Here is a 26,468-nt window from a genome sequence, read left to right on the forward strand (position 1 = left end):
GTTCAAACCCGGCAAGCCAAACTGAATTTTCACGTGCTTAATTTGCGCTTATAATTAATCTCGTGCAGAATTCAGCTACATATGTATCCACTAACTCGCATTGGAGCAGCGTGGTGGAAGAAGCTTCGATCCTTCTCCTCAAATAGGCCTTAGCCAAAAATAATATATATTTACTTTTTTAATTTAGATCATTATATTTTTAATAATATCGTTACTGACAAAATCAAACATTATTGCTTAATTTATAAGAAAATTATAAATAAAAAAAACGAACAGTATTATATAACAAGTTTCAAATTCCGATTATAGTTTGTAAATCGGACTTTTATTCAATTATAATGTATCTTATTTCATAATGACTAATAACTAATATAAATAAGAGTAACTGCATATACTTAAGTTTTGTAATTAACCAAATATAAAAAAACCATCAACTTTTCCTTATTGTTCAATTATTATTTTCTGCCAGTCAGTCAAATCAATGTTAAAGATTTAATAAGTAGATTGCAGCCAAACTTTTCAAAACTGTTTTAGTATGAAATAAAACGCTTAGGTTAGGCTATTTTTTATTTATAATAACAATAATAAAAATGACAACATAATGGATACAATAAATAATAATTTATTTAAAAGAAATATAATAATAATATTTAACACTTAACTAAAATAATTAATTTACTTGTATAATTTTCATGTCAAACTAAATTAATATACTTTAACAAAAATAATGTTTAATTCATTATGTGATATAGGAACAGAAGAATGAGGTCAAATGAATAAATTACTATGTTAGAAAAACATGTACACATCCTATTTTATTTTATTATTTTTACACAACCTAAATATATCTACGTCAAGCCTAAATTATACATGTAAATAAAAAAAAGTGATTTTCGTTATTCTTAATACAAAAAGTAATACATTAAATAGAGATTTCGATTTTTCGTAGCTATTTAGTTTTAGCTTGTAGATCGCAAAATAAATATTTTAACAGGCTATGTACTGAGTGTAGGTTGACTTGATATTTTTTTTCTTAAGCATTAATTACAACGGGTTTGAGTATTACACGTGGCCTTTTATATATTAAAGGTATTATAATTAGCTATAATAAAATATTTTTTTGTAAACAGAATGATTGAACATAAAGAATATATAAAAGAATATGTATATTATTCCTTGTTACCCAGTACCATACATTTCAATTACCTTCGATAAATCGTTCACGGAAGAAGGGAATGGAGAATAATGGGCCCAGTTCTGGATTTCTTTGTACAAAGCATTTCCAGGGCACTCGGTGTCCCTAACTTGTCTATGTCCAACTAACTTGTAGTCACTTTTAATGTATCCCATTTCAACTCCCGCTGCGATCAACGCTTGTGCTGTTTTTAATTGTTGAGTCGATGGAATTGAATCTAAAAAAAATATAAAATTAAGATTAAAAGAAACAATTCAGTCCACAGTAATTAACATTTAAAATGTAAAGCCTCTCATTTTAGGGAGATTGCTTGAATGAAGAAAGCGAAAATGATGTCAGAAACACAAGGTTTTCTTTTAACCCCAATCTCGAGATGAAATAAGAACTCGCGATCCTCAGTTAAGAGCCACTTCTCCTCTCACTGAGCCAATTCGGCTCAGTAATACACAGTACACGTATGCACGTATACATAGCAGAAGTTAAACATTATTGTGTATGTTTTTTTTTTAATCTTATTTTAGTATCATGTAGCAAACGAAATAAAGTCTAGGAGCTAGACAAAGTCACATAGTGATTGTCGATTTCGTTTGTAAAAAAGCTAAAAATATATGGAATTGTCATGTATACATATGTATACACTTATCGCGTGATCAGCAATTGCAGTACTGTATTGAATAATTTATACAGAAGCGATGTTCGAAATCGATTCGATAATTTTCGAATGCACTTTGTTAACTCCCCTGTTAATAATGTTTCACAATTTGTTGACGCATTTAGTTCTCATGACTAAATAAATACACGTGGCTCCAGTAAATAGACGATAATATATATTATCACCATGTCATGATTATGTAATTCAATCTTCCTGTCATTCTATATTCATTGTTTGTTAAAATGTTGGCATATTATATATTTTCATTATATTTATAAGAACAGAATATTTTATAAATTATGTATAATGATTAGCCATCAATATGAATTAGGGAACCGTGAAGCAATTACAGCATTGCAATTAGGCAATTGACAAATTACAACGATTATTCAACCTTTATGTTACACTTTTGTTCGCGTTACATTGAATAGCTCCAATGTTCGTTACGACAAATAATTTTAATATACGAGAGTTTAACTGTTATCAATTGTATTTAAAATAATCTTTAATGTGCATAGGTACTTTCAAAATACAAGGAATGATGAATCAAAATAATTTTTGGAAGATGTGTTATATACGCAAATAACTGTAAAATATTTAAGGATTGTTTGATAATGAATAATAAGTATTGTCTTGTATAAAGACAGGCTGCTCACGCAAAAATGTGGAAAAAAGCGATTTATATTGATTCCAAAAACTTTTTGATTTATATTCGTATGATCGTGATAATAAAATTGTTATGCATGGTTATTATATTATAAATATATTTTATTTTCACTTCAAAATAATTTATATAATTTATATATATATAGATTTATGAAAAATCTGTACTTACTTGACCAATCTCCAATCAGACATATTCCGATGCTCACATTATTAAAATGAAAAGCATGGGCACCCAAGACATCCCATCCTCTACCCTCATAGGCCATACCGTCTCCGCCTACGGCAAAACTGAAAAATATTTTTAAAATATGTAGTTTAGATCGTAATTATATCCTACATACTCTTTTCGGCTACGGCGGCCATTCTAAAGAGAGACTAGCCAATTGCGCAGGACATGTTACAGTGCACAAAAGTATGCGCAAACACAAGTTCTCTTCTTAAGATTCTCTAATATCTCGCCGTCATAATCGAATGGGACGGTAAACACAAAACAATCAGAAGTAGTTCAGGCGCAAGAAGGCCTCTACGTGCGTTCCGAGGCATGGGAATTTAAATACCGCCATTTTTCAGGCTTTGAAGAACTACTGAGAAATTCTCGATCGATAAACTCAATAACTTTTTATAACCTGACCAATAAAATATTTTTTTGTATAATTCATCTCGTGCTAGATGGTGAAGGAAAACATCGTGAGAAAACCTGCATGTGTCTAAATTTCACTGAAATTCTGCCACATGTGTATTCTACCAACCCGCATTGGAGCAGCCTGGTGGAATAAGCTCCAAAACTTCTCAAAAATGGAGGAGGAGGCCTTAGCCCAGCAGTGGGGTTATTCAGGGATTGAAAAAATCCAACCTTAATAAAGTCGGTGTTAGCGAAAGCGAGGCAGATCTATTTAGATACGAAAGCGGCTATATAAGCAATTGAATAAGTAATAGATAAAGTAACTGACCGAATTAATATTTAAATAACAATCATTTTACAAATTGTCCATGTAAAGTTTTTTTTTGTCGTGATTAAAAATGTTATTTTAGTTGCCAGATTAAATATCGGAAGGAATTCAGTTTTTTTTTTTAATTAAAAAAATAGTAGGTAATAATAACTAGATAACTAGTAGGTATACAACACTGATTGATTTCCGCATAATTAATACACTAATAATAAGTGCAATTTATTTTCATTTGGAAGGCACACGGGCAAACGAACACCTGACAGCAAGTCACCTTCGCGTATTCCTGTCATTGTCAGTAGGCTGCCAAATTGGCATCTAAGCTGTGATGACCCTTGTGCTGCAATGTCCCTTGTGCTTGCTCAAGGACTAGCTGATACGCAGTGGAATAATAATTTATGAATGGCTAGCTAGGAGGAAAAATAAGAATGGAATCATACACACATTTTCAGTGAAATGTGAATTTTGTACTCACTTGTATCCAATATCCCACCAATTCCTGTCGTCCATGTGAAAGTTCTGCATGCCCCTCATAGATTGACAGCATTGTTCGTTATCATGGCAAACTGGTGGTGTAAACGAGTGATGGATCACTACGAATGGCACAGGAGATGGTAACGGCAACTTTTGCTTAGCTGGTCGCGCTTGCCATTGTTCTCGTGTTGTGAAGGGAAATTCGTATATTTGTGCTTCATTCTCTTGACCACCCTCTGAAATAAAAAAAATACTTGGTTACATAAAAACGTTTTTTGATGTCATTTATATATTAATTATATATATATAAAGCCGAGATGGCCCTGTGGTAAGAACGCGTGAATCTTAACCGATGATCGTGGGTTCAAACCCGGGCAAGCACCACTGAATTTTCATGTGCTTAATTTGTGATTGTAATTCATCTCGTGCTTTACGGTGAAGGAAAACATCGTGAGGAAACCTGCATGTGTCTAATTTCACTGAAATTCTGCCACATGCGAATTCTACCAACCCGCATTGGAGCAGCGTGGTGGAATAAGCTCCAAACCTTCTCCTCAAAAAAGAGGAGAGGAGGCCTTTAGCCCAGCAGTGGGACATTCACAGGCTGTTACGGTATATATATATATATATATATACATATAATATATACATATAAATCATATATATAATATATGTATATATTATATGTATATAATATATACATATAATATATACATATATTATATACATATAAATCATCTTTCTGTATTAAAATCCCAGACCATCTCTATACCAAATTTTTAACCATCGATTCCGCGGTTTAGTTGTATTGATGTTAGAAATAGATACTATCTCTTACTGACACATTTATTAATAATATTATTATAATATTTTCAGCACAAACATACAAGTATATAATATTGTTACAAGTTATATTTTGATTAAAAAATATATCTCTTAAAGAGTTTTTATTTTGTTTATTTAATGCTAGTTTTCACCCGCGTAGTTTATTTCTTTGTACTGTTCAGAGATAAAAAGTACAATATGTCCGTATAACAAACAAACAAACGTATTTATAATATATTACAACTCCGTCCGCGTGATATTTACGTATCGGTATAATTGAAAAACTTATACTGGTTTTATAATTAAACATCCAGCTTCCGTCATCGTTGCGAAATAAAAAATATACAAGTTTTAAGTCTCATCAACTCACAAAAAAATTACCATAATCGGTCCAGTGGTATTTGCGTGATGTTCGAACAAACACATTGTTTATCTATTTAATTATAAAATCAAGAACTTGGTAACTATGCGAATACACCTAGTATAGTTCACTACTTATTCTAATAATACCAAAATTCCGATAAAATAATTATTGAAATGAAAAAAAGTGTGTTTAAATGACATTATTTATTTAAATATTATATAAAAGCAGACGGACTCATCAAGACCTATTCAGTACGGTATATACTGAATAGGTATACTAGACGATCGATGCTCTACTGTCAAGTAATATGATACAATATTATGTATCTTACTATGAAATTGTGAAATACTATGAGTTACTTACTTGTAAACATAGCCGGCGCTCCAAAAACAACTATCAATACTTGTGAGCTCAGCACGAGTGCGAGAAAGAACAACATCCCAATATATGATGTTATTTTACTGTAATCTGAAATTATTGCACAACTTAAAAACATAAATAGTTTTTGTTTAATTTATATCAACTATTACGTACGAAATGATTTTCTGATATTTTGTTTTATAAAAGATTATTTCGATAAAGACACTCGAACGTTATCAGGCATAAGTTTATCAGCGTCAACATGGCTTTATTTTATTCATAAATTTGAAACCATACAACATACCTATATGTTTACTTATAAGAACATTTGCTATCGGTCATTCATAATTTAGTTGCACTATTAAAACGGTTTACTTAATCAGTACATTCAAATTATTATTAGCGTCTGGAGTTATATATAAACTTATTGCTCTACAAAGCAAAAAATGTACTCCTGAGTATATTCTTTCCTTAAAAATACATTTGTGTTACAAATAAATTATAAAAGATTTTTTTAGTTTATAAAATATTTTTAGATAATAAATAAAAATAGTTGTTCTGAAATATATCGAAAAAACAAATTCTATTTTTTTTCCGTTTGTCACAGTAACTTATAAATAAAAATTAATGCGATATTCAAAATTGTACCGATACACACCTTAATATATGAACTATGTGAAACAAAACAGAAATAAATAAAAAAAAAGAAATATTTAAATTGTCAATTCGCGTAACAGTGTATATAACAAAAATAAACACACGATATGTCACAAACGATGAAACGAGTTTTAACAAAAGTTTGTTTTAAACTACTGGTCCATGCTTTGGCACTAGTGGCCGTAATATACAAATTATACTCTTAGGTAGGTATGTATATAGTCATCTGTTCGCGTAGGTTAATCCCCGCTGTTTAATAAAAAGTAAGAAAAAATAACGATTAGATTTACTTACACAATAAATGAAAAATATATTTATTGAATGCTCTAAATTATATATTATTATGTAAAACGAACAATAATTATTTTTTTACGCGGATATTTTTAATATATTAAGAAAATATTACGATTAAAGTATTGTCAATTATTGTTTTGCTTGTTCATTTCTCTTTTTAATTATGATATTATTTTAATTTAATTAATTAAGATTTCTTAGTTTTATTTAATTCTTCTTTCATTTGAATTATTATTGTAGTTTTTTATTCGTTAGCGACTTGTAACAAGTCGATGACGAATAAATTAACATTAAAAAATTAACTTCCAATTACTATTTAATGAATACATTCAAAACAATCTACACTTTTAAAGTTCAATTGACTAAAACATATCTTAAAAATTCTTAAAATTCTTTTGTACGTGTGTATGTCACTGAACTTCTCTTAAACAGTTGGACCGGTAGATACCATCGGGTTCCAGGATTTTATTTTTAACAAAACAAAATACATATTTTATCCGCACGTAACCCGCAATTAAAGCGGTATCGAAGCTGTGAATATTAAAGTGAATATTAAACTTTTTCGATTTATTTCCGTCAAATATTTGTTAAGCGTTTTAATATTTTCAGCGGATTCCTTTGTTAGCTTTAAAATTCTCATTTATCACTCGATTGCCTTTATCACATTTATTTGTGAGCCTTTTTTGTTATGTAATTTTGTTGATTCGGCTGATAAAAAGAGATCTATTATTATGTCAGCAGGAAACAACATGACGCGTCGGGTTAATGACATAACTTTAACTTTAACGATTGACCAAGGCACTATTACTACCGTTGGCTTCCTATTCAGTCCGGTTTTGTACAAATTCTATGATAAGTTCAATAGCAATTATATAATTGCTATTGAACTTATCATAGTTTAAATCTCGTTGAGTTCTATATAGAACTCAACGAGATTTAAACCTTGTTTCTTTTTATTTGTTTTCGACCTTTGTACCTTTTCTTCTTCTTTCAGACACGGGGCTCATCTCACGAGAGACTAGCCTACTGCGTAGTGTGTACGCAAATACAAGTGCACTCTCTATTCCCTCAGTTTCATAATCCGATGGTACGGCAAATTCAACACAACCAGGAACAGATCTGCTTTTTGAGGAACATGAGTGTATATACTTCCAACTTCCACACACCGGGTGCAAATGAGTAATCTGACCTCGCGGTCTGCGCCTTATGTCTAAAAAAATATTTGTAATTTGGAGTAAGTTTTTTGTTCATATACCGTTAAGCTTTCATAAAAGCTTATATTTACATAATGTTAGACCTTCTATTGAGAATATGAGTACCACGATACTATTTAAATGTAACAGTATATGTCATGATTATATATATAGTATTTATATAATTAGTAGAAGTATAACTGTCTCAAGTTAAAACAAATTTGAAAAATGAAAGAATCCTTTTGTAAGAGTTATTTTTTACTGCCATTGATTAATATAAGGTAATCTGTAAATGTCCCATTGTTGGGCTAAGACCTCTCTTTTGAGACGGGTTTGGTGTTGATTCCACCAATGCGGGTTGGTGATTACACATGTGGTAGATTTTCATTCGAAATATACAAATTTATAAAGTTTTTCTTAACTGCCGAGCAGAAGATGAACTGGCAAACCCAGGTGCAAACGCGCCATCTGCACTTTAGTTGCACGTGTTCTAACCACTGAACCGTCATGGTATATTCATATATATATCGTATACTAATGATCTCTTATCGACTCGGTTATACTACCTAACTAGGTAGGTTAAAATAACCTTTTATATAAAAAAATATTCCGCTGTACTTGGACTTATTATTACACGCTTTGATAATTATGACACGTGACCGTCAACGCAGCAATTTGTTATAAGCGAGTATTTAAATCGTCGTTAGCATGAAACTCTAGCTCGCTTATTGCGAGGTGTCAAGTGTTGACATTTTAAACCAATAGTGCTTCGTTTGTGTCAAGAATGAATTTCTTTCGAAAATTTCATATTCACTAATTCGTCTAGTGGTTTGCTAATAAGCCTGTAGATCCTGTGATCCTGTGTTTAAGTCCGGGATCGAATTTTTAAATAGTTATTTAAGTTTTACTTAATATCTCTACTACTATCTTCAAAAGTCTAGATTTTTTATGTTTGAAGCTTATACTCCCGGAAAGCATGTAAAGCTGTTGGAAAGTTGTTTTCGATCGTGTCGAATTCGAAAAAATCGGATTATGAGAGTGGGGTAATAGAGAGAGTTCAGAGCACTTATTTTTTGCACAATTTTGCGTTAAAAATAAATAAAAACAGTCGGGGCCGGATAAGAGGTTTGAGGGCCCCGGGACAACAAAGGTTTGGAGTTTTTTTTTTTTCAAAGTATATTTTTTCACTAGGGTGTTTTAATAATTGATTACGGAACAAATTAAAATATTTTAAGAAATATATAGTAATATAATAATTTTACTTGTATTTTACAATATATTAAAAGTATTTGCTCGCCGCGGAGACCCCTCTCTTGTGGAGGCCCCAGAGCTGTAGCCCCTAAATCCGGTCCTGAAGATGGTAAACATAATATCTTCTGCGCAGCAGGTTAGCTTAGTATCTCTGGCCATCGTTGTCGAAACTGTTATTAGGAGGTCATTATTTTTTGTTAATACTCCAACTGAGAATCAAAAACAAAAATAACACAGCTTTTAAATTTACTAGTGGTTGAGCTTTGTGCCAGCTCGTCTGGGTAGGTACCACCCTGCTACTTATTTAGTATTGTTCCGGTTTGAGCCAGTGTAACTACAGGCAAGGGATAACATCTTCTCAACAGGTTGATGACTCATTGAATTTGTAAGGAGCGGTTAATATTTCATACAACGCAATCGTCTAACAGGTGGTCTATTTGCCCGTCTGCTGCTCAATTAAATAAAAAATAAAGAATTATCTTCTTAACATATACCAATATGCTAGAAAAAAATATTCGCTCTAGGCTCTAGAGTCATATTCTGACACATTTATGTCTGAGATGTTTATATCCGAATCGGTGGTTGATTTATTACAATCAATAAGTAAGTGTAACGCTTCTATATTGAATAAAGATTTTTGACTTTAACTTTTAAATTACAGTCTAACCCTACGGACTTGAATTATCATTCATAGAAACATTTCACAAATTTTAACTGAGTTCAACAGTTAAACTATTTAACATTTCATAAGCATTTTACATCGGATTACGAAAAGTTAATTACTATTAATAACGGAATGAAACTTAATTATTTTATCTTTTTGGACTGTACAATAATTTATATTTATTTGGGCTATAATTTTTTTATAGTATTTAATTATTTTATAACGGTATAAGAACTGAAAAAAAACAGCAACTTTTTTTTCTTAAATCTGTGGTTTAATAAACTTAGTTTCTTCCGAGAAGTGATCCCATTTCGATATGATAGTTTGTAATGCTGTCCCGGGGCATTCCGTGGACATAATTTGACTATGCCCCTTTAACTTGTAATCGGGGCTGAGGACACCGTTGAGTACACCAGTGTTGATTAAAGCTTTTGTCGCCTTTAACATTTCTTCTGGTGGTTGTTCCACTACAAAAAATTTTATATTAAATCATTAGTACACAAGTCATTTAGTAGAAAACAAAAATTTTAATTTCATTTTGTATCTTACATTTAAATAATGAATAATTAAGAGATTTTATTTCAAAATATTTATGCATATGTATACAAAAAAAACTTAATTGAGATTAGGTATAATTAAATTTAGCTATATTATAATATGAATGATATAATCTTACATATAATCACCCTTTTGCTAATAACTATATATTTAATAAATTTTATTACCTCTCCAATCACCAATGAGACAGATTCCTATGCTAAAGCTATTTGCAGGCCCCGCGTGTATGCCTATCGTGTGCCAGCCTCTTCCTTCATAAACTCCGCCTTCGCTACCCACGCAAAAACTGCAAAATCATACCAAATTAAATTTTATTCACATGCATAAGTTATTAATTGTATTGCATCATAATTAAATAATTTGCAGTTTTATATAAAAAAAACCTTGAGTTTGTGTTTCTAGTGTTATTGAAATGTTAATTTTTATATTAATCAAGAGACAAAACGACAACAAATAAGAAAACTTAAGTGTAGTTAGTTTGAATAAAAAAAATGTTGCCAACCAAATAAATAAAATAGGTGTTAATAAATCGAAATGCTTAATGTTGTGCTTTCATAAATAAGAATGGTTTTGAATTTAAATAATATTTAGAATATTAAATTATAATTTATAACTGCAATAAAGTTTGGTAAGGTCATCGTGATCTGGTTTTATTATAAAAAAAGCAATTGTATTCGCAAATATTTTTAAAATGGTTCTTGGTCTGCTTGTTTACGGTTATTGGTCGGGTTTTAAGAACATTTATATCGTGTAGTGTAAGTATGTTTATAAGTAGCAAGTAGTATATAGTATATTTACATATAAATTACAAAAATATTATAGATATTTTTTGGACGAATGCAATATCAACGTAACATACTACATAAACCATTGGACCTATAATTTATTATCTATCTTTAAGTTGTTTATTAATGATTTTTTTATGGAATAGGAAGGTGGACGAGCATATGGGCCACCTGATGGTAAGTGGTCACCAACGCCCATAGACATTGGCATTGTAAGAAATGTTAACCATCGCTTACATCACCAATGCGCCACCAACCTTGGGAACTAAGATTAAGTTATGTCCCTTGTGCCTGTAATTACACAGGCTCACTCACCCTTCAAACCGGAACACAACAATAACAAGTACTGCTGTTTTGCGGTAGAATATCTGATGAGTGGGTGGTACCTACCCAGGCGAGCTTGCACAAAGCTCTACCACCAGTAATATTTAGGTAAAAATTAAAATACTTTAATATTATAATTGTACTATATATATATATAGTGTACAGGCAACATTGAAATAAGCCGCTTGTTTAACGATGATTCACTCGTATATCAATACTATTAAATACAGTATTTATAAAACGAATTATCGTAACAAATAAGCAAAGTTGATAAATGTTTAATTTTGAATACAACGTAAATGACCCGTACTACGACCCTAACTGTGTTTTGTTTTTATTGGTAGCTATTTACGTAATTTGGTATATCATAATACTTTTGACGTTCTTGATTATAAAATGTATATTAATATTCAAATCGATGAAAATGTAATTAAAAGTCGTGTTCAATAAAAATAATTGAATTAATTAATTATATATTCTATTTGTAATTTCATTCGCGCATATGCTTATACTTACTTGGTTACGTATTTTATTACCCAAGTTAATCGAGTAATGCAAGTAATAAAATGAACCTAATCTGTTAATTGAAACATGAAGAGTGTATATATTCTAATAAAAGCAATAAAAATAGAAGTCCACGCTAAAATGTGTATATTAGTTCTAAAGATAAAGTACTTTTTAGTTCAGCTTTTACTTTGCTTTTGTTCTTTTTAATTAATTATATATACATATATATATGTATATCCCTCTTTTTGGTTAGGATAAGTTACGAATATATTAAGATTCTTACAATGGATTATAGTATTGTACGAGATTCTTTTTTAACTTTTCTTATTAAAATATCTCCAAAAACTTACTTATAACCAATATCACCCCAATCTAATGAATTATGATAGTTTTGCATAGATCGCATTGAAGCCATGCACTGTCTTGTTGTGTTGCAGGCCTCCGGTATATACGTGTGGTGTATGATCACATAAGGTACTGGTGTTTTTATTGGTTCCACGTCAGTAGGCGGAACGGCACCCCAGTCTTCTCTCGAATATAATACATATGATTCTTCACCTAGAAAAGATAATATAAATTGAAATACTTTATTTTAAACTAAAACTTACATTTTTTTTATTAACATAACGGATCTTTCTTATTTGGTTTAAGACTTACCAAACTGCAAAGATCCGTTATGTGTTAAGCTAGTCTAATCTAGTCAAATATAAGTTTTAAGCTTACATAATGATTGTATCGGATATACTTAAGATTCGCACTACCGTTATTACAATCAAAATAGAAAAATCAATTATTTTGTCATAAAATGTGTTTAATATGACATTTTATAACAAAATATTGATATTATACAATTTATAAATAAATAAGTACCTATAAAACGTTATGTTTTATTTATTAAAGATGTTCATAGGCTAACAACATATATATATATATATATATATATATATGTACCAAACAAAAAGAAGGAAATATATTTTATAAGATAAAATACATATAAGTGCATTATAGTAGAAAGAAGAGTTAACATGATGGATATATGAGTAACAAAAACGTCAGCAGAAATATTTGTGGCGAATATTATACGTTTCGTTAAAAAAAAATCGCATAAAGTTATTAAGAAAATTACAAAAAATATATATAACAAATTATCTAAATAAAGTTTTTTTCAAAGCTTTGGTATTCAATTCAAAAAAGGGAAAAACATTTTACATAAATTATATATATAGTTCTGTGGCAAGGAGTGATTTTTTTATCAACATATTTAAAAAAAAAAAATATCATTATACTATATTATAATAAAAAACTTACCAAGAGATTTCGGATAGCTATTAACAGTATACATATTAGTAACTATTACTAATACTAAAACTGGGAAAATTCTAAAATCAGACATTATTACTAAATTGGTTCCAGAGCGAAAAACACCAATTCTTGTTGGTTCACAAGTGTACTTTGACGATCATTTATCAAAACCTTCCTTATATGATCAACTCCAAAGTGCGGTACTTTCCCATCATGAGACCGTAAAAACAATTAAACACAAAGTCGCCACGTGTACGCTTAAAAGTGCTCCAATGGAATCACGTTAGAAATAGTAAATAAGCAATTTTATATTTTTATTTATAAACTGAATAATATAATTATAGATAACGCGAACATAAGAACTTATAAAGGTTATATATATTTCAACAATAATATTTAATTCTAGGTCTGTGCACAAAAGTAAGATTGGCGGGTTGTTGTCATTTTACATCGTATTTATGTAAAATATAAACCATGTTCATTTCAACTGTTAGTCGCTGAATAAGTCTAATAAATTATTTTTGTAAGCACACTATTATGACGAGTTTATTATATCGTTTGACCTATAACATTTTTATTATTTAAATATATTAAATGTTTAATTATATTATGTTAATCGTTTTATAGATAAAACGATGATTCATTTTCGAGAAACTTTGTAAATTTGGTCAAAGTTCGCGTCTGACGTATGACGTACCCTATCCATATATTTTACAGTCATGAAGGGGGCGAAGAAAAAATTAAATTTTGCCTAATATGTGTATATATACTCGATATTATATTAAGATTTAATGCTGTGATATTATATATATTTAAATTTAATTGTAGTTCTGATTACAATCAGTAAAAAACAGAACAACTGATACACATTGCCTATTTACTGGTAGGTGGTAGTCGGAGATTTTTTGGTAGTAGAACTTTTTGTAGGTTATCCTGTGATATGGGTGAAAAGGTAAGCGAGCCAGTGGAAAAAGAGACACAACGGATACAAAATTCTCGATGCCACGAGGCGTAATAATAGAGTAAAGAGCTATACTAACTACTTAAATTCAAGTGTTATTTTAATTACATTTTCTCACTCAACCTTCATGATTATTGAGTAGCCAATCATGGCCAGCAATGTACTGCACGACGGGCTATAACCAGGCTAGGAGCGAGTCTAATAATAGATTAAGATGAGCATGGGATAAATAAGTAGAAGATCTTTTCTATTTCAAGCAATTATGTATTTGCGGATTTTTGATGGTAGTTTTAAATTTGACAGTCAATAAGTAAGTGTAATGATTCTATTTATTTATTTATTTATTCAAAAACTTTATTGTCTACCACATTGAGTAGGACAAAAGGCGGACTTAATGCCTAAAGGCATTCTCTACCAGGCTAAGCAGAAATCCGTGAAGGCGGTAATTAAGAATCAAAAATATACATACAAATATAGACAACAAAAAAATAATAAAAACAAAGCTATATATATATATGAATAATATATATATATAAACAAATGAATAATAATGCCTTATAGATGTCAAAGATGAAGTCAACTTTCTGAGAAAATATGCTCACGGAGACGAGTTTTGAAAGTAAATCTAGAGGTAGCTTTCCTTATATGCTCAGGCATTTTATTCCATAATCGCACAGCTTGAACGGAGTAAGAACTAAAGATACGAAACCAGAAGTATGAATAGGAACAGAAAGAAGGTAAAAATCGTTAGAGCGCAGCTGACGATTGTGATTATCACACAAAACTTTGAACCTCCCTTTCAAATAATCAGGAGAGACCTCTCTTGATCCTCATCAAAGAAAATAGAGAAAAGAAAAGATAGTAATCGGAAGTCTCTACGTTGTCGTATAGTAAACCATTTTAATTTGTCACGATACTGAGAAATATGATCTAACTTGCTAACAGAGGCGCATGTTTATCGAACAATGATTAAATGGACGAGTAAAGTGGGAGATTTTATCATCAAGTGACGAAGAACTGTGTACCAGAGATAAGTCTAGTAAGTTAGGGTCCCTTATTATAACCTCAAGTTCGATTTTGGCAAAATTGCGCATCCACACAGTTGGAGGTTTCATTTTTAGTGAAAAGTCATGTCGAGAAAAGCCGGAAGCCAATACTTGATCGTATTTAAAAACATCATCAATAGAGGAAATTAAAGTTACGTCTAACCAAGTATCAAGCGCATCCGAATTATGATATGTAGGATCAAAAGGAGGAATGTAGAGATCGATTGAATTTACAAAGTTAGAGAGTCGAAGAGAGCGAGCATTAGATTTTCTAGATTCTGTATTGAAATAAAGGATTTTGAGTTTGACTTTACTGTGAAACATTTTTTGGCGCACCTTAGGGGTACGACCGATTTGTCCGTGACGGCATGACGCTCTCTTATTCGGTCATAATACCTCCCTCCTTTCCTGCGAGTCTGTGTGTGTACCTTACCCCCTCCCCTCCTGTGTGTATGTGTGCGCGCATATCATGCATACGTATAATTTAGATATACTACTTTTTTTTCTGCAATTTTTAATTAAATTATTTGAATAACCATCAATTTCGATGCTTTAAGCAGTCATACCGTGGTGATTACATATTTTTTAGTAAAGCTTACTAATCAATTGAGGATAAATAATTAATCAAAGTTATTTGTTGTTTGCAGAATTGAGCGTCAATCGATTTCAATGAACGCTTATTTGATAAGGTGACATAAATGATTTGTTCGATAGCTTATACGATTTTATCTTCTAAGTATGTTTGACGTTACTTTTAAAGTATATGATGATTCATAAATAATTATCGTTCATTATTTTACGTCAAACATACTTGGTATATGTTTGTCACAATTTCTATACATTTGAACGATTGAATAACAACAGAGTTAATAATTTATGTCTCTTCTGTCGAATTATGAGATTGACTGTTAATCGCTCTGATCAAATTTCTACTAGCTATATACGTAGAAAATATAGACGTGCACACGTATGTATAGTATATACATATATATTTTTTCGCTGGAAAACTAGATTTACGCGTTTCCCCCACGTGTAATGGTATGGGAATATTCAATTAAAAAACCAGCGGTATCCTCTGTGTCTGTGCATCACGGGATCGCTTGCGTATGCTACCGAGACGCTACGACGGTTGGCTCGCCTATGTAATTCTCGATTTCTAGGGGCGTTTGCCGGAAATGTTCGCGAGAATTGTCGCCGCCGTCCACGACACCGTACGGTAACCACGTTATCGCACTCACCGCTATGACATTCTGGAGCCTCCGCAGAAGGGTCTTTGTGCACAAATATATGCGCAAACACAAGTTATTTTACTATGCTCTCACGCACATGCTTTGATGTAGCGGCAATGCTCTTCCAGGCATAGCAATGTAATATCGATGTCAGCTAAGCATTACTGAATTTCTTTTGCAACATATCATTCTTCATTGATACATATATATAAACAAGCACATAATGATATTTAAGGACCACTTGGTCCTTCACACATAAACTTAGTTTTATTATATAATTGCAATCATCCCTAAAATCTATTTATATATTTTTTATTTAGTTATTTATTATACCTATTGCATATAGTTGATGCTTTGTCTGTTAAGTATATTATAAAAGAGAACTGCTAGTAATTGACTGAGGTTGACAATATTCAGATTTAATTTACGAATATTTAAAATAATAACGAGTATTTTTATTTGTTGTTGTTGCTCTGCGCTGCTACAGATAATTTAATAACAGAAAAAAAAAACAATATATATGCAGATCCAGAATTTTGCCTCAAAATTTTCTAGTCTTAATAAGTTCGAGTCGATGACATCAAAATTTAGATATTTAATTTAGATATTGTAGATTATTATTTACATGTCATTATATGATATCGAATCGGATTTTCGTCAATTTATTGTAATCAGATGATAGGTAAATTAACAAGGCCGGGGAAGAACCTTGTAATTGCTCAATTACGTTTCATTGATACTGGCATTAGGTAGTTTCATCTTCAATATTATAATCCTGATGATTACTGCTGAAGATAAGCGAATATAACAGGCTTCGACAATAGATACCTATAGAAAACTTGCATTTTTATGTCGCTGGATAAGCGAATTTACTCGTTTCCCCCACATAAGATGGGGGGGTATGTTTGACTCACCGGTACTGAAGGAGCCGGAATACCCACTAAAAAACCAGCGGTACACTCACTGTCTCTCGGGGGGCGTCACGGGAACGCTTGCGCATGCTACCGTGGCGCCCAGACGGTTGGCCCCCCTATGCAGGCCTCTAATCCTAGTTGGGTTCCCGGGGTTCTAGAAGAACCCAACTAGCTTTGGCGACTCTTACGGGGAAGATGCACATAGCGCCGACGCCTTCGCCTCGGTAGAAAACCTGCCTGCGAATATATTCGTAAGTATAATAACTGTTGGCAATGCCACGGCACTTTAGGTATTAAATTCTTCAACATCCCAGTCCACGAATCCTTCTTTATAAGTGCTATATCGTTGGCAAGCTTATCCGTCTAATCTCTGATCTGATCGTTGACATACTTTTTTTTGAGAGTTAGTAGTTTTAGTTCATTTCTGTCTTGTAGAAGATAGGTAAAATATTTATATCAAATAATCCTAGTAGGGTAGCTAATGCTAAGCGTCTTCTTAAATATCAAGTAGTTTTGTGAATAGTGATTGAATGTGGGTTGAGAAAACATATTAAACATTAGTTACTGAGTTTATACTGGTGCACGAGGAAAGGTTCGATCGCTAATACGTTTTGTTATTCGAGATTTCAATGTACAAGCTACTTTTCGGTTATTAAGTGGTGATGATGTTCTATCCGATTCAACGAACTAAAAAGTAGATACATATATAACATAAGCATGTGCCTAAACATAGATGTAATTTCACTTTTTATTACCGTGATCAGTGATATGTCGCACGTAAAAAATCAAACAAAGAATTATCAAATCCTCTGGATTTGATTTTGCGATCTTTAACATCACGTGTTCTGAAAACTGGAGTCAGAGTCAATCTGAAAACTTTATAAAACAATTTTAATTACAATTTTATTAGACTAAAATAGATATGGACTTGTACGAATTTTGCGTGCACATCGTTTTTTTTTTAATGTCGTAGAAATCTTTAAGAATAAAGATTTACAGTTCAGTATTTGATCGTATATACTATACTTATGAGTAAAAATTGTCTGTTGAATACTATCAAGCATATTCGATGGATGATGGATGGACGGATGGATATACTATAATAGAAGTGATTGTAATAGTTGTCAATACACTTTCTTAATGTTCCTCGATAATATCGTTTAAAACTTAGCTTTCTACATAACATCATTATTACGGAATTACACTTCTTACTAACTTTGTACTTGAAAGCGTTCGTTGGTTTTGCCACATTAGCCGCAGACCACCAGACTATGTCGGGAACCGATGCCTGGACTTTGTTGTCGAAGGCCCTAGATCCCGCGGCAGGCCCAAGAAGCGCTGGCTCGATATTGTGAGGGACGATATGAGAGAGCACGATCTCACTAAGGAGGACGCTTTAGATCGGGCAAAGTGGAGGCATAGATGCAGGAAAGCGGACCCTGGCGTTACTAGGCCGGGAAAACACTAGGCAGAAGAAGAAGAAGAAGAAGAAGACGAACTTTGTACTTGCACAAGTACAGGGCTGGTATAGTAATTTAAAAAACTGGTTATTTCTCTTTATATTTATAAAAGTATATATAAGGCATGACGGACGTGTACCTGCTAGCTTTTAGACTAGACATTATACAAGTGTCTCCTTGTTCTAATCACTCTGTAATATATCCTGCGGAGTTGGCTAGCCTTTGTAACTACTGCCGTGGTCAAAATCCAATCAGCAGGATATCATCTTATATTCATTTTAGCAACAACTTATATTATTCGTTTGTTCATTTGTTCGTTTCTTGTAATTCAATGCATGCAATATATCAATAAATTTTAATGTGTACGCATTGAGTTTCACCTCTATTAATTATAATTTTCACAATGATTTTGGAAGAAAAATTCAAAGTAAAAAAAAGGATGAAGATTGTGTCATTTAAAATCAACTTACTAATAATTTTTTATTTTGATAAATATTTTTTATCTGTTAGAAATGTGCGAAATATTGCTGATTATAATTTATATCGGACGCCATCAACTTTATTAAAGAATTATCAGATTTTTGTCAAGATAAATCTTTAAATGACCGCTACAAGGCCGGGGAAGAACCTTGCAAAGAGCTGTATTACGTGTTTTAGAGTACAAGCGCTTCCCCCGGCTATGTATATTTTTAAATTTAATAAAAAATCAATTTTATCGATGAGATGGGATTGATTTTATTAATAAAAAGAAAAAAATATTTTATGAATATGTTTTATTGCTGAGTTATAAAAAACATTATTTAAGTATATTTTGATATTTATTTTGAGATGCAAATTTTATTACCTTAGGTACTTAACTACTGTTTTTTTTCTTACGAATGTTTATGTACTGATGACAAAGAGAGAAGTCAGTCTGTTATTGTAGTCAACCGCTATACCAAATTAATTATTATTTGTCACATTTTTATAAATATATTACATTTTTTTTAATTTAATAATAATTTAAAAAATCTCACGTTACAGACCTACTTAATAAGATTTTTATTTAATAATCATATATCAAGAAAAATAAATCATTACTATATTTATTAATATTTAAACATTCTATTCAGAATGATAAATTAGTATAGAAAAAAGGTAGGTATTGTAAGAACACCAGGTGTGTTTTTTTTCAAAGGTGTTTAAGGTTTCAATGAATAACGTAGTTACCTACTGTATAATCAGGTAGGTATGCAAAAACAATTTAGAGTCAAAAAAATTATAAAGTTATATAATTTTAAAATCACTGAGGTTTTTGTATGTTGAATTTTCATATATCAACCGTGGTGTTTTACTAAATAAAAATATTATTAGTCATAATTGTCTTGTGTTTAATAAATAAAAAAGAATAAATTATATATATAATATTGTCATAGAGGCGTCATTAGTTGTTTTAAGTACATCGTTACCTAAACATTAGATTCAAAATGATCCCATGTCGAGATCTCGCTAAACAGCGCGTCACCGGGACATTCAGTACTTTTAACTTGACGGTGGCCGATCAACTTGTAGTCAGGACTGATGATGCCCATTCGTACGCCAGCTTCGATCAGCTGTTTTGTTGTTTTGAGTTGAACTGCAGGCGGGACTGTTGCTGCAATGGGAATAGAGAAACGTTAATACAAAATCAATACACCAGTAACAAAATTTTACACCACAAATACGTCGCTGAAGATCTGTTTCAATGGCTTGTGTAAAATTTATAATTTAATCAATTCATTCACTTAAAAACAAAAACTTATTATAGTACAGAAAATGTACCGAAAACATTTTAAAAGAAGCCGTATAGCCCGTCTTGGTAGGCACCACTTACTCACTGTTTATTTTATCGCTAAATAGCAAATGTCACAGTAATTTGTATTGCTGTTTCTGTGTAATTACAAGCACAAGGAAAATATCTTTTTCGATCGCAATGTTGGCAGCGCGTTGATCGTCTAAAGGGAGAAATACTTCTTTACTTGCATTGCCAGTGTCTGTGAGAGAAATCTCTTAGGAACTTAACATCAGGACCTGGTTGCTGGTCGGTAATAAAAGAAAAAATCTTTTGTGTATAGGTAAATATTATCAGTAATGGTTACGATAATTACAAATTACAGAAAAGCAAATAATATATAATCTCACACATGTTTTTAATTAACTTAAAGTATATACTTAACTATATTTATCTCTCTATCATATATTCATATTTATCTATCTATCTAAAAAATATTACAATATAAGTCGAAATGTAATTTAGATCGTATATATAACATAATATTCTAAAATACATTATCTATTGTTATATTGTTGAAATATTTAAGGTTTTGAATGTGTGATAATTTATAGATACATACATAAGTATATCTATTTTATTTTATAATGAATCTAATGTTAGATGTGTCAATTTACAACGAACCGATTACACAATTTTAAAATTATTGTGTTTAAATATATAACAATATCTGACCAACTTATAGAGTATTCTGTGAAATGGCGTGATGTTATATGAGTTCAGGACGGCGAGGTTAATCACCTCATACCTGACAATGGTATATCCCCTGCCATTGAATTCGTTGTTTATTACACGACATTTTCAGGTTTAATGAGTTTTTTCTGCCATAATTTTAAATGTTTGAACAGATTTTAATATATAAGGTTTCGACTGGCTATAAATAAATTAATTAATTCATTCATTGGCAGTTGTGTTTTTTTAATTTTTGAGTTAAAAATTTTGATTGTTAGTTATATTATTATGATCAATAATTTTTATTGAATAAAGTTTTGGTTACGATATATTCAATTATTAATGATTCTATTAAAAACTGTTACAAATTATGTATTGAAGTCAGATAGATTTTGTATTGATAATAACTAGCGAAGCTAAGCGAATTAGGAAGAGCAAACGAGCCAGCCGATGGTAAGTGGTAGTAGCCATTAACATTGTTGAAAATTAATAACAGTACTTTAAAATCAGCGTTGCTAAAATTTGAAACTAAGATGACATGTCACTTGTATACATATAATTTTTCCTATCTTTCACCCTTCTACACAAAACTTAGTAATACAAAGTGCTTCTTTGATGTAATATAATGAAACTAATAATTTGATTATCAATTTTACCGGACGAGTTTGCAATAAACGCTACCAGTGTTTTATACTATATACTATATTTATATATAGTATAAAACACTGGTATAAATAAAAGTAATCGCCTGTAAATATTCCACTGCTGGGCCTTAGCCCAAGGCTTCCTCTCCTTTTTAAGGAATGTGATTAGATCTTATTCTACCATGTTGCCCTGATGCAAACGAGATGAATTATAAAACTCTTTATAATTATGCACATGCAAATCCAATGGTGCTTGCCTCTGATTGAACCTGAAATTATCGGTTAATTCCCGTTGTCCAACCACTGGGCCACCTAGGCTTAAGTCTATCAGAACACATATTTATAACTTACATCTCCAGTCACCGATCTGTACAATCCCAATACTGTTGGTATTGTAGCCGAATGCATGCGCGCCAACTGCATTCCATCCACGTCCTTCATACGCATGCCCGTCGCTACCAACCGCAAAACTGAACAAAAATCATTGTGCTTATTTAAGACACTTGAACGATAAAAAAAATAAGGCTGAAGAAAAAAAGATAAATTTGAATATTATTATTTAAAATATATATTATAGAATTATGCTAATTATTAATAACTAAGCACAAAGTATAAATACTTATACACAACAACGTTGTATCTGTTCGCTTCAGTTATGAAATATTTATTGGCGGAAGCGGAAGGCAATGACATTACATGTACTAAAACTCTTAAAATTAATATTATAATCATCTGTTGATACATACAAGTATATTAACGTTTGACTTAAATTGTTATTAATACACATAGATCTAAAATTTGAATGTACATGGAAACTAAGGATGGAATTTCCACAATGTTAAGGCATTGCGCCAATCTTTAACTTTGCCTGATCATCGTGATTGGCGAATCAATCTTTTCACTTTGTTAAGGCAATTAAATTTAGACATATACTTTTTAAAATTCATGATGTTAAAAAGAATGATATATCTTCAAAATTCTCTCAGTATTCGGTGAAAGGAAAATATGAAATTCAGCATGCCGATAAATTTTACACCGTTCTTATCGACTATAATAATTGACGGTGGTTCATAACTATCAACGAGAGATACACCTCTATACCATATGATTATGCATTAAAGCTCAATAAGTATGCAATTCCCTGTTAAAGTTTGTTTCGCCATAACGCCATAATGAAAGGATTCCTAATCTCATAGTCACATATCAAAAACAGATACAGATAAAACAGAATGTGACAGACTATTACCACGCTGTGCAACATTTATTTATTTAAAATGTTTTTCCTATTATTATAGGAAAGAAACATTCGAGTAACAGAAAAAAATGGTGTGCAAGACGGTCTTATTGCTTATAGCAATCTCTCGCACACAAACTTTGGTGAATGACTTTGATAAGATCTTCTAAAGAAGTTATGTAAGAGACCGGGTAAGTACATTACTTAGGCCGTAAATAGCAATTATCCATTATTATAATATTTATTTATCAATTATACAGAATATTAACTACTATAAATTTCCAATACTTACTTGTAACCGATATCCACCCAGCCGTTGCTGAATTGATGATAGTTCTGCATCGATCTCATAGCCCTCATGCACTCGTCGGTACTGTTGCAAGCTCCGGGCTGGTATGAATGGTGTATAACCACGAATGGCACCGGTGTGTTAAGATTTGTTGTAGCACCTAATGCCGGGTTTGCGTTCCATTCTTCTCGAGATATGAGCGGGAAATTGTGTACTGAAAGTTTATTGCATTATAGAATTCTCTTTTCAAATATTTTGTTACCTCTTAAAAAATGATAATATTTAAATATATCCATAACAAACAGAGTGATTGTAACTACGTTCACTTGAACTTAATTTATTGCGTAAGGGTGGGGCGTGGTTGTGCTACTTTATCGGTATTAAAAAAAGATTGCGATTGACTTAGCTTTAATTTTTTTTAATTGTTTGTTGTTGACAAAAATATATTATTTTTAAATTTTGTCATCGTATTTTGTATATATATATGTATCTTTATACTTATAACTATGGGACTTTTAATTGAAATTACATGTTTACATACTTATGTTCAGATTCTACACATTGAAACGATGAATGTGAGAAATTTGCTGCTAATTTTGAAACGTGAATCGAAAACAATGGGATTTTTGAAATGATTTGAATCAATTAAACTTAAAAATATTATTTTAAAAGACGCATTTCTTAACAAAACGAAATACACATTACATTAAGTATTTATACTTACAGGATTGGCCACTGATACGTGGATGAGGTAGACTGTATGCCGTGACAGACACACTTAGGCATATTAAAACTGCTACTATAGTCATTTTGCCTAAAATCACATAAAATAATTAAATACGTACACATTAACTAAAATATAACAAATAAAATCTTTATAGAGATTCTAGAATTTAAAATTATAAAGACATTGTAAAACAATGTTTTAAATTTTTATTTGAAATAGTACTTCATGTAAAGATAACTTTAATACAATGAATTTAAAAGGAAGAGATAAAAATAGAGTTATCCGATCTGACAAAAAATCTTATATTTTTCCATGGACAGGTTTTATCGACCTGACAAATGTTTTAGATAATCTTCCAAACATATAAATAATAATAATAATAACCGTATATTTAAATTATGCATAGCTCATTCAATCAATCCAAATCATATAAAAGCAAGTTAATTAAAGTGTATTGAATTTATACAAAAATATAAAATGATGTATATTATTATTACATAAGCATTATATATAAATAAAAAAAATTGTTAATATAAAATGTGTAAAATTTAAAATAAACTTACCCGACACGTGCTTTAAGTTGAGTTATGTGCAAACGTCCGCAAATACACAAATAATGTCTTGAATGGTTCGTTTTTATATATATATATGCTAATGATATGCTAGATAAGTAATCGGTTCTTCACGAAGATTCGGGCGAGATATTTTACTACTATTTGTGATAATGCGATTAATAATATAAGTATTAAAAGCCTCTTTAACTATATCTTCAACGGGTAATAACTTTTCCCAGGCACTCGAAAATTGTTTTATAATGGCGATGGCCTCATTGTATGGCGAGTTTAATAAAAACATAAACAAAAACACAAAACTTTTTTTTATTATGAAAAAAATATAAGTGTTGTTGTTGTTTTTTAAGCTTTTAAGCTTTTTTGTAATTAGTGAATTGCGGTAATCTTCCATAACGTATACCACGTGTATACTTTGTGGAAGATTACCGCTACGCTAGAATATTTTGACACACAAAGAATGCTCTGCGATTTATTTGATAAAATAATTGTATATGTATAGGTACATAATTATAAATATTATGTGTATAAAAATAATAATAATTGCAAATGTTATTCTCGTCACATTTATATATATTTTAATTCTACTAATTTAAGTAATTACAGTTTGATCAATAATGTAATTCAATCTGATAACCAAAAGATTTAAGCCGCCAAAGTCAGCTAGTAACTAAAAAGTGCTTGAATGATTTTGTACGAAATAATTTCACGTTAAATAATTAAAATCATTGTTTCATTTCAAGTTCTGTAGCTTTAGCATTAAAGTTTGGTATCCCATCAAAAACATAAATGTGAAATGAGATCCAAGTTTAATATTAAGATATATGCCTCGGTATATGATATATGACTTCAACGACAAAAGAAGTGAAATTTAAATGGGTGCCAAGATCAATAGTCAGTCTTCAAATACTTAAAATATCATTTCTTTTTATAACTTAGGATAATATATTAAAGCCTAGGTCTGACTAGGCTAGTCTCATATACAGTACAGTAACAGCCTGTTAATGTCCCACTGCTGGGCTAAGGCCTCCTCTCCATTTTGAGGAGAAAGTTTGGAGCTTATTCCACCACGCTGCTCCAATGCGGGTTGGTAAAATACACATGTGGCAGAATTTCAATGAAATTAGACACATGCAGGTTTCCTCACGATATTTTCCTTCACCGTCAAGCACGAGATGAATTATTAACACAAATTAAGCACATGACTATTCAGTGGTGCTTGCCCGGGTTCGAACCCACGATCATCGGTTAAGATTCACGCGTTCTTACCACTAGGGCATTATATTATAGCCTAGTGTAGCTAGTGTAAGGATTACAGGATTACATGCACAAGAAACAAAATATTCGATCCTACGGTTGACTGCACATCGACGGTGTTTTTTAAGTTAATTAAATTGTAAGTTACAATTTCTTTTTTATGTGAAACTTTGATTGGCGCGCGATAAAATTACTCGAACGCTACACACGCGATATTATTGTCAATAATATTCTGTGTGTGCAGGTAGCTTAAGACCGACTCGTATGCCGTGATGGCAAACAACATGACACAACGACCAACGCTCTCTTCTCCCTTGTGTGTGCACTGTGCGTGTAATATATTAATTTTATTAACGAAACGCTGTTTTTATTTAATTTACTCTACATTTATTTATTGTTTTTAATTATTACATCTTTCTATAACCATCAATTTAAATGATTTTATAACACGACGGGAACCTTAATTTACCTTACGATACATCAAAAATATATTATAATTACCTTATCAATTTTATTTTGATGAAATTACATTTTAAATCAATACTACCGATATCTATACACTAAATAAAAAAGAGCGCTAGTTTTGTGAGTTTGTGTATATGCGGAAGTGATCACCGAAAACACGGCATTTATTTTAA

At 31.0% G+C, this 26,468-nt stretch overlaps 4 protein-coding genes across 4 annotated transcripts in view; 1 reads left to right on the top strand and 3 right to left on the bottom strand.

Moving 5' to 3' along the window:
• LOC126775357 (small G protein signaling modulator 1-like) overlaps nucleotides 1-26,468 on the top strand; it is a 117,056-nt gene that overhangs the window by 64,045 nt on the left and 26,543 nt on the right. The window lies entirely within an intron of this gene.
• On the bottom strand, nucleotides 922-6,201 carry LOC126775363 (peptidoglycan-recognition protein LB-like). Its single transcript, XM_050497237.1, has 5 exons — nucleotides 6,142-6,201; nucleotides 5,487-5,591; nucleotides 3,936-4,170; nucleotides 2,683-2,801; nucleotides 922-1,412 (listed from the first exon to the last, which is right to left on the bottom strand). Exons 2-5 carry the CDS (start codon nucleotides 5,560-5,562, stop codon nucleotides 1,180-1,182), a joined length of 663 nt encoding a protein of 220 aa, XP_050353194.1. The 5' UTR covers nucleotides 5,563-5,591; nucleotides 6,142-6,201; the 3' UTR covers nucleotides 922-1,179.
• Nucleotides 9,802-13,266, bottom strand: LOC126775365 (peptidoglycan-recognition protein LB-like). Its single transcript, XM_050497240.1, has 4 exons — nucleotides 13,025-13,266; nucleotides 12,067-12,274; nucleotides 10,268-10,386; nucleotides 9,802-10,009 (listed from the first exon to the last, which is right to left on the bottom strand). Exons 1-4 carry the CDS (start codon nucleotides 13,107-13,109, stop codon nucleotides 9,804-9,806), a joined length of 618 nt encoding a protein of 205 aa, XP_050353197.1. The 5' UTR covers nucleotides 13,110-13,266; the 3' UTR covers nucleotides 9,802-9,803.
• On the bottom strand, nucleotides 19,452-24,615 carry LOC126775366 (peptidoglycan-recognition protein LB-like). Its single transcript, XM_050497241.1, has 5 exons — nucleotides 24,568-24,615; nucleotides 24,002-24,091; nucleotides 23,281-23,491; nucleotides 22,106-22,224; nucleotides 19,452-20,261 (listed from the first exon to the last, which is right to left on the bottom strand). The coding sequence occupies exons 2-5, from the start codon at nucleotides 24,084-24,086 to the stop codon at nucleotides 20,077-20,079; spliced, it is 600 nt and encodes a 199-aa protein (XP_050353198.1). The 5' UTR covers nucleotides 24,087-24,091; nucleotides 24,568-24,615; the 3' UTR covers nucleotides 19,452-20,076.

Source organism: Nymphalis io, chromosome 18 (genome assembly GCF_905147045.1).
Source record: "Nymphalis io chromosome 18, ilAglIoxx1.1, whole genome shotgun sequence".
In the NCBI taxonomy this organism is placed as follows: Eukaryota; Metazoa; Arthropoda; class Insecta; order Lepidoptera; family Nymphalidae; genus Nymphalis; species Nymphalis io.